This window comes from Oncorhynchus gorbuscha, unplaced genomic scaffold, assembly GCF_021184085.1.
Source record: "Oncorhynchus gorbuscha isolate QuinsamMale2020 ecotype Even-year unplaced genomic scaffold, OgorEven_v1.0 Un_scaffold_11741, whole genome shotgun sequence".
Lineage (NCBI taxonomy): Eukaryota > Metazoa > Chordata > Actinopteri > Salmoniformes > Salmonidae > Oncorhynchus > Oncorhynchus gorbuscha.
Genome location: NW_025754228.1, coordinates 1 through 9,426, shown reverse-complemented (window position 1 = coordinate 9,426; position 9,426 = coordinate 1). Strand labels below are relative to the sequence as shown.

At 47.6% G+C, this 9,426-nt stretch overlaps 1 protein-coding gene and 1 long non-coding RNA gene across 2 annotated transcripts; one reads left to right on the top strand and one right to left on the bottom strand.

Annotated features, from left to right (window-relative positions):
- Positions 1-1,011, bottom strand: LOC124030457. The gene is made up of 3 exons (XR_006837966.1): positions 971-1,011; positions 248-389; positions 1-93 (listed from the first exon to the last, which is right to left on the bottom strand). It is a non-coding gene; the product is annotated as an uncharacterized LOC124030457 (long non-coding RNA).
- Positions 1,012-4,049: 3,038 nt separating this feature from the next.
- LOC124030458 (exosome complex component RRP45-like) lies at positions 4,050-7,747 on the top strand. The gene is made up of 6 exons (XM_046341797.1): positions 4,050-4,184; positions 4,482-4,576; positions 6,571-6,690; positions 6,830-6,932; positions 7,260-7,397; positions 7,652-7,747. The coding sequence occupies exons 1-6, from the start codon at positions 4,119-4,121 to the stop codon at positions 7,736-7,738; spliced, it is 609 nt and encodes a 202-aa protein (XP_046197753.1). The 5' UTR covers positions 4,050-4,118; the 3' UTR covers positions 7,739-7,747.
- Positions 7,748-9,426: the final 1,679 nt, after the last annotated feature.

Here is a 9,426-nt window from a genome sequence, read left to right as displayed (position 1 = left end):
CAGCAACGTACCAGATCCAGGTCATCTTCGTCTGACAGCAGTTTGATGTAGGCTCCACCACAGTCAATACCATCCTGGAAGTTCACCTCATACCTAAGATAAACGCACACAGGTTTCTCTAAACATTCAGCGGTTAATATGAATTAGCCTCAAGTCTACTCAAAGGCTAATTTTGAAAATGCACTTTTAGACACAAAACAAAAAAAGGGTAAGAGTTCAAACGCGAGAGGTTAAAGGTCAAACTTACTGTACGACTAGGGCGTCGTCCCGGAAGAGGAAGGGTCTGTCCAACAGGGAGGCGATGGCGTGATGTTTGGCCCGGGACTTCAGAACCAGACCCATGTCTCCTGGTACTTTATTCTCCTTCAGCTGCTCCACAGACCACGTACCTGGAGAGGAAAGAGGGGTCAGGAGAGGAGAGAGGGGTCAGGAGAGGAGAGAGGGGTCAGGAGGGGAGAGAGGGGTCAGGAGGGGAGAGAGGGGTCAGGAGGGGAGAGAGGGGTCAAATGTTAGAAGAAACAGGGTCGTCTCTCACTGACACACTGGCAAAAAGACACGTGCGACGGCCCATACAAGTGGAGAGGGTAGAGTGTAGAGTGTAGAGTGTAGAGTGTAGAGTGGGGGCAAAAACTGTCTGGCTCTTACCATCATAGAGAAGGGTCCGCTGGTGAACTCAAACTGACACAACGACTAGATTCCAGTTTAACAACGTTAACTAAACTGTATTTCCACAATACATGTGTGCCATTGCACTCAGGCCAGGTCCAACAACAGATAGACTACTGCCCAGCAGTACTAATAACAGAGTGACAGCGCCGTAATAACAGAAATACAGGGATACGTGACCTTAACAGTGGTGGTTGAGAAGAAACGGTGCGTCTCTCACTGACACACTGGCAAAAAGACACGTGCGGCCGGCCCATACAAGTGGAGAGGGTATTGTGGAGGCAAAAAATAGTCTGTTTCTTACCATCATATTTAGCAATTTCATCGTCTGCGTCTTCCTTCGCCGTCTTTGACACCTGCCACCTGTCCAGTGAGCCGTCATCAAGGTCTCTGAGAAGTACACTTCTCCAATGGGAACAGAGGTCTTGTAGGTCACCTGTGTGTTTCAGCCAATGGGGCGGAGGGATTACTTTGTGTGAAATGGAACACAAACTGAGGATATACAATGTAGGGCTCAGATTCTTCACCCTTTTTTCCAGGAGTGTACATTGCACCCTACTCGTCATGGATTTAAATAAGATGTCTGGGGGATTTCCATCATCATTATAAAACCCAGAACAGTGGAGAATCGGGACTCGGCCTAGTACACATTTAATGACATGATTTCCTGAAGGCCCGGCTAAAATTGGGGTTATGACAGTGAGGTTGTAGTTGGGTTTTTAGCTAGCTAAGGGAACACAAAAAAAATAGGCAAATGATGAGGTTTCAAACTCAAAAGGGTAGGAGACACTTGGAGGCGTAAAAACACACACCAGGCATGCATCCTATTTCCAAGAGATGGACGTCTGACCACGTGGGACACTACATAGGAGAAGGTGCCATCTCAAATGTCCCCACCTAGTTCATCCTACTTCCTGTTGGGTGACGTTTGACCCTTTACTGACCTGGAAGGAGACGTTGGCATCGGTTCCCTTCTCCTCTTCCGCCTCCTTCCATCTCCGCCTCTCCCTCTATCTCTGCTGAGTCTTCCCTATCTTCTACCATGTCTTCCACCATAGCTTCTCCATTTCATCCTCCATCTCTAGGTCTAGGTCACCCTGAGCTTCAGCCTGGGACTCAGAGAGAGCCAGGAGAGAGGAGCAACACACGTCAGCCCACCACAGCTTCATCTGGAGAGAGACGTGGAGATGGACATATGATGAGGGAAGGAAGGGGAAAAGGAATAGAAGAGGGTGGGAGAGGTGAGGGGTTATGTGAGAGGAGGGGAAGGGAGGGTGGAAAGGGAATGGTGGGAGAGGTGAGGGGTTGGGAAGACAATGTGAGAGGAGGGGGGAATGGAATGGGTGGGGGGGTTGAGAGAGGGAGAAGGAGGGAGTGACATGACAGTGGGAAGCGTGTGAAGTAAGGGTGGAAATGGAGGATTTGAGGAAGAGGACCAGAGAGAGACAAGCAAAGAAAGAGGTCAGGAATAAGGTTCTTCTGATTTCAAAGCACTTTTCCAGAAACTATCTTTCCATCTACAAAATATTTCTAAAAAACAAATTAAGGTTGTCACTGTAATGCAATTTGGCGTATACAAGGAAATGGATGGCTTTCACCAGAAAAGATTATACATGGTTCTGCTTTTTCCAATGAAAATATATTTCTGAATTTAAAAAAACAGACACCCCTAAATCAGGTTTTTTTTCAAAGATGACTCGTGAATCCATGCAAAAATGGTTCTCTGCATTTCAATGACTTGCAAAATATTCACTCGTCGCCGACCAGGACACTTTTCAGTATATACCTCGACAAGCATTTCATCATGTGAATCAATAAGTTTGCCAGCTACAATTGAGTAAAGGTTGAATATGGATTGATACAGTATTTTCGAAATCAATGTCCCTCGGGGTTGGAGTAAACATAACGATTGACGGACGTCTGGGAGGTGGATGTGGGTCGCCAACAAAAGCAAGGAGCCACTGTCCCTCAAACCCAAACTACAGTTCCTAGGGGATGCCCATATGCCCCGAGAGAGAGAGAGAGAGAGCACCACAATTAACCTACAGCTGCCGACCAGAAGTGTCCACAAAACTCCACAGAGTCAGGATTGTTAGCTAGGAGCCAGGATTGTTAGCTAGGACTACTGTAGCTACTACTACTACTACTACTACTACTACTAGAACAATCTGTCAGGCGCATTATCAAGACATCATCAACAAACTGTCTTTCATCATATTTCTATCACGTCTTTTTTATAGGAAGCAACAAGGTATTTCAGATATATATATATATATATATTATATGTTATGTGGAATGCCATCAGCTATATTTGACATTAGCTAACGTTACTGCACAAGCAAAGCTAAATAAGGAACTCGGTAACGTCAGTTAACCAACGTTTTTCCGCGACAGTTCACCGGACGTCCCTCAACCCGCGGGTCCGTGTGCGGCGCGAATTAGCGAGCTTAGCAGAGCGTTATCAACAGCTAGCTATGTGGTTTACTAAATACAGCGACAATTTCAGGCATATTCATAAAGCCTAACGTGTCACATGTAAACATGTTCACATTTTTGAAAACGTGCCTGTCTGAGGAAAAATGCACTTACGTTAAGCTAAGTTTAGCCAGCTAATGGCTATGCTAAACTAACAACATGTTGTGTTGCAGTTGTCAGGGAAGAATGAATGAGTGTAGCGAACTAGATAAATATTAAGCAAACAAACCTTGTACAGTTGGGGGTGGTAGAAGAAAAAAAATAATAATAATAATAATATTCCAAGTTTTGTGATGTTTTCTGCGCCAATATCCTCAAACAACTTTATTTTCACTGGAGTAAAACCGCGGGTGCCGAGGCCTGGAGGAGCGGATGGACGGATCACCGTGGAGACCTTCGAACGGCGATGACCGGAAGAGACTTCTGCTCACTGCGCATGCCTGAACCAGACAACCAGAGAACGCCATTGGGGGAGCAAATTTCAAAATAAAAAGTGCTCTGCCTTGGAATAACAAACTCATTTATTTTGATTTTTTACCTTTATTATTATTTTCGATCTATCGTTCTATGTACACCCTCAATGCATAACAGTTTAGATATTTGTCATTTAAATGTTATGATATAATTAGCTTGTGTCCGTTATCTTGTTAGATAAATCCATTGCAGAAAGAGATTTGTCCAAAAGTAGACAATTAATGCAAGTTATTGGATAAACATCCAACATTTATTATTATTTTAATTCTTATTTTATTTAAATAATTATGACTTTTAGAAATACATTATGGATGGTTGCTACAATTTGAAAAATTATGTAATACATTTGAGCAAATATACCTAATTTTGATTACTTTTATTGTGATAACTTCTTTGTTGCTCTTCCGGAGCAGAGTTCATGAATGTTGACGATTGTTGAAACGTGAACACATGTTAACAAAAAAAACACCGGCATAGCAATATACAATTCATAGACAGCCAACATGAGAGATACGCCGTTATCAAACTGCGAGCGGGACTTTTTACTCAAAGCCATTCAAGAAAAAAAGGTAGCTGATGCAATTTGTGTATGGTTGCATGTGAATGAAACGTGCTAGCTGAGATAGCCAGATATGCTAGTTAGCTGACATAAATGGCCAATTTAGATGTGGGAACCCAAACTAAAATATTGTACAGTGTCTATCTTTCTACCAATGTTACAGAGTTTGTTAGAGTTCTGGGTCACTGTACATAACCTGTTGTAAACTTGAGCTACCTAGCTAGCTAATTATCTTTTGATGCATCATTGCTATACGAGCTATAAATATTTACGATACATAATCTCGCTCAATAATGTGTACCCGCAGCGCTTGGATGGGAGACAGACCTATGACTACAGGAGCATCAAGATCTCGTTCGGGACAGATTATGGATGCTGCTTTGTTGACCTGGGGAAGACGAGGCGAGTGTTCCTGCCTTTGAAGGCAAAGAAATTACAGTTGAGCAGTGGCTCTCAACCAAAGCTACTGGCCTATCTAAAGCGGATTGTTGAGAAGACCCAAGGCTTACTGCTAAAAACGTAGATGACGGGGGCACTAGGCAAAGCCAAATGCACTTGGTGGTACAGTAACCGAACATGGTTGACAGCCATTCTTAGTGGAGTTGGCTTTCTCGCTACTAACATGGCAGGCTTTTGCACTAAGTTTGCATACATCTGAAAGGACTGGATACAAGTATGGCATTAGCTGTACCTTGCTATCTGATTGGATTGGCAGAATTGTTTTGCCATATACCCATCCATCCTTTCAGATCTATAAAGCAGCATAGTGGTAGGGGCTAGGTGACAGTGGTAGGGGCTAGGTGACAGTGGTAGGGGCTAGGTGACAGTGGTAGGGGCTAGGTGACAGTGGTAGGGGCTAGGTGACAGTGGTAGGGGCTAGGTGACAGTGGTAGGGGCTAGGTGACAGTGCTAGGGGCTAGGTGACAGTGCTAGGGGCTAGGTGACAGTGCTAGGGGCTAGGTGACAGTGCTAGGGGCTAGGTGACAGTGCTAGGGGCTAGGACAGTGCTAGGGCTGACAGTGCTAGGGGCTAGGTGACAGTGCTAGGGGCTAGGTGACAGTGCTAGGGCTAGGTGACAGTGGTAGGGGCTAGGTGACAGTGGTAGGGGCTAGGTGACAGTGCTAGGGGCTAGGTGACAGTGCTAGGGGCTAGGTGACAGTGCTAGGGGCTAGGTGACAGTGGTAGGGGCTAGGTGACAGTGGTAGGGGCTAGGTGACAGTGGTAGGGGCTAGGGCGGCAGCATAGATGGTAGGGGCTAGGTAGGTGACAGTGCTAGGGGCTAGGTGACAGTGCTAGGGGCTAGGTGACAGTGCTAGGGGCTAGGTGACAGTGCTAGGGGCTAGGTGACAGTGGTAGGGGCTAGGTTACAGTGGTAGGGGCTAGGTGACAGTGCTAGGGGCTAGGGCGGCAGCATAGATGGTAGGGGCTAGGTAGGTGACAGTGCTAGGGGCTAGGTGACAGTGGTAGGGGCTAGGTGACAGTGGTAGGGGCTAGGTGACAGTGGTAGGGGCTAGGGCGGCAGCATAGATGGTAGGGGCTAGGTAGGTGACAGTGCTAGGGGCTAGGTGACAGTGCTAGGGGCTAGGTGACAGTGCTAGGGGCTAGGTGACAGTGGTAGGGGCTAGGTTACAGTGGTAGGGGCTAGGTGACAGTGCTAGGGGCTAGGGCGGCAGCATAGATGGTAGGGGCTAGGTAGGTGACAGTGCTAGGGGCTAGGTGACAGTGGTAGGGGCTAGGTGACAGTGGTAGGGGCTAGGTGACAGTGGTAGGGGCTAGGGCGGCAGCATAGATGGTAGGGGCTAGGTAGGTGACAGTGCTAGGGGCTAGGTGACAGTGGTAGGGGCTAGGTGACAGTGCTAGGGGCTAGGTGACAGTGGTAGGGGCTAGGGCGGCAGCATAGATGGTAGGGGCTAGGTGACGGTGGTAGGGGTTAGGGGCTAGGTGGTAGGGGCTAGGTGGTAGGGGCTAGGTGACAATGGTAGGGGATAGGTGCTAGAGGCTAGGGGCTAGGTGACAGTGGTAGGGGCTAGGTGGTAGGGGCTAGGTGACGGTGGTAGGGGTTAGGGGCTAGGTGGTAGGGGCTAGGTGACAATGGTAGGGGCTAGGTGGTAGGGGCTAGGTGACAATGGTAGGGGATAGGTGCTAGAGGCTAGGGGCTAGGTGACAGTGGTAGGGGCTAGGGGCGGTTTGAGATTAACTTTGTACGTTTGGGCTCCTGAGTAGCGCAGCAGTCAAACGCACTGTATCTCAGTGCAAGAGGCGTCACTACAGTCCCTGGTTTGAATCCAGGCTGTATCTGGCCGGGGTAGGCCGTCATTGTAAATATGAATTTGTTCTTAACCGACTTGTCTGGTTAAATAAAAAAAATAAAAAAATGGTGTGTTCCTAACCTCCAGAATCATGGCCCAGGTGTCCTGTGAGCTCATTACTCCGAAAGAGAACCGACCAAATGAAGGACTCATTTTCTTCAACATTGAGCTGTCTCCCATGGCTTCTCCAGCATTTGAGATGGGCAGGTAAGAGTCCTACTATGTTTTTACTTCATAAGGCTATAGTGTAAATTGCATCTGAAAAACGATCACTGAAAATGTTTTATCTGCGTGGTTGTCCTTCCCCCTTCTTGATCTCTCTCTCTCTCTATCTCTCTATCTCTAGGCAGTCAGAGCTGTTGGTGAAGCTGAACAGACAGCTGGAGAGATGCCTCAGGAACTCCAAGTGTATAGACACAGAGTCTCTGTGTGTGGTGTCTGGAGAGAAGGTACACACACACACACACACCTGAAGTTTGGCATGAAGGCTGTGAACGAAAGTCCCCAAATTGGGTTTCAATTCCAGTCAATTCAGGAAGTAAACCAAATTCAAATTTGAAATGTTCTCCATTGAAAAGCATTGAAGATAATTGTTATTTCAATTTAATTCCTGAATTGACAGGAACTCAATATTTGGAAGGTGTTTTTAATGTTTTGTACACTCAGTGTATATCTACTGGTCTTCCAAGGTATAATGCCTATCTCTCTACCTGTCTATTTCTCCAGATGTGGTACAGATCAATATCTGTGTAATTAGTGTGTCTGTGTATCTCCAGGTGTGGCAGATTAGGGTGGACGTCCACTTGCTGAACCACGATGGTAACCTAATGGACGCTGCCAGCATTGCTGCCATCGCGGCCCTCTGTCACTTCAGACGGCCCGATGTGGGCATCCAGGGAGAGGAAGTCACTGTGGTGAGGAAAGGGGTGGGGTGATGCTATCGACAACTAATGCCATGGCAACAATCTTTGACATTGATTACACCCCTGGGTGGTGTTAATTAGGAACCACACTGACAAACAGGGAAGGACCACCTGGGTTTGTCTAATAAGACACACACATTTTTGTCACACGTTGCAAAAGGTTTTAAAAATGTCACCTGTTGCATGCCCTAATGAACACAACCCAAATGTATAATGATTTAACCCTTCATGTGTCTGTTCCACAGTACAGTACAGAGGAGAGAGACCCCATTCCCCTCAGCATCTACCACATGCCCATCTGTGTCAGTTTCGCCTTCTTCCAACAAGGGTAGGTCCCTGTTATATAAGATCACCTGTATGTTTGATATCACTATCAGACAGTGATGGCTGCCATTGCAGATCTCTCACTGCCTCTCTTTCCTCTCCTGTTCTCCTTCTCTCCTCTCTTCCCTTTCCTCTCCTGTTCTCCTTCTCTCCTCTCTTCCCTTTCCTCTCCTGTTCTCCTTCTCTCCTCTCTTCCCTTTCCTCTCCTGTTCTCCTTCTCTCCTCTCTTCCCTTTCCTCTCCTGTTCTCCTTCTCTCCTCTCTTCCCTTTCCTCTCCTGTTCTCCTTCTCTCCTCTCTTCCCTTTCCTCTCCTGTTCTCCTTCTCTCCTCTCTTCCCTTTCTCTCTCCTTCTCTCCTCTTCTCTCCTCTCTTCCCTTTCCTCTCCTGTTCTCCTTCTCTCCTCTCTTCCCTTTCCTCTCCTGTTCTCCTTCTCTCTTCCCTTTCCTCTCCTGTTCTCCTTCTCTTCTCTCTTCCCTCTCATCTCCTGTTCTCCTTCTCTCCTCTCTTCCCTTTCCTCTCCTGTTCTCCTTCTCTCCTCTCTTCCCTCTCCTCTCCTGTTCTCCTTCTCTCCTCTCTTCCCTCTCCTGTTCTCCTTCTCTCTCTCTCTTCCCTTTCCTCTCCTGTTCTCCTTCTCTCCTCTCTTCCCTCTCCTGTTCTCCTTCTCTCCTCTCTTCCCTCTCCTGTTCTCCTTCTCTCTTCCCTTTCCTCTCCTGTTCTCCTTCTTTCCTCTCCTTTTCTCCTTCTCTCCTCTCTTCCTTCCCTTTCCTCTCTGTTATCCTTCTCTCTCTCCTGTTCTCCTTCTCTCCTCTCTTCCCTTTCCTCTCCTGTTCTCCTTCTCTCCTCTCTTCCCTTTCCTCTCCTGTTCTCCTTCTCTCTTCCCTCTCCTCTCCTGTTCTCCTTCTCTCCTCTCCTGTTCTCCTTCTCTCTTCCCTTTCCTCTCCTGTTCTCCTTCTTTCCTCTCCTTTTCTCCTTCTCTCCTCTCTTCCCTTTCCTCTCCTGTTATCCTTCTCTCCTCTCCTGTTCTCCTTCTCTCCTCTCTTCCCTTTCCTCTCCTGTTCTCCTTCTCTCCTCTCTTCCCTCTCCTCTCCTGTTCTCCTTCTCTCCTCTCTTCCCTCTCCCTCTCTCTCTCTCCTGTTCTCTTCTTCTCCCTCTTCTCTCCTCTCTTTCCCTTCTCTCCTCTCTTCCCTGTTCTCCTTTCTCCTCACCTCTCTTCCCTCTCCTCTCCTGTTCTCCTTCTCTCCTCCCCCTCTTCCCTCTCCTCTCCTGTTCTCCTTCTCTCCTCTCTTCCCTCTCCTCTCCTGTTCTCCTTCTCTCCTCTCTTCCCTCTCCTCTCCTGTTCTCCTTCTCTCTCTCTCTTTCTCTTCTCCTCTCCTCTTCTCCTTCTCCTCCTCTCTTCTCTCCTCTCCTGTTCTCCTTCTCTCCTCTCTTCCCTCTCACTCTCCCTGTTCTCCTTCTCTCCTCTCTTCCCCCTCTCCTCTCCTGTTCTCCTTCTCCTTCTCTCCTCTCTTCCCTCTCCTCTCCCTGTTCTCCTTCTCTCTCTCTTCTCTCTCTCTCCTCTTCTCCTTCTCTCCTCTTCCCTCTCCTCTCCTGTTCTCCTTCTCTCCTCTCTTCCCTCTCCTCTGTTCTCCTTCTCTCCTCTCTTCCCTCTCCTCTCCTGTTCTCCTTCTCTCCTCTCTTCCCTCTCCTCTCCTGTTCT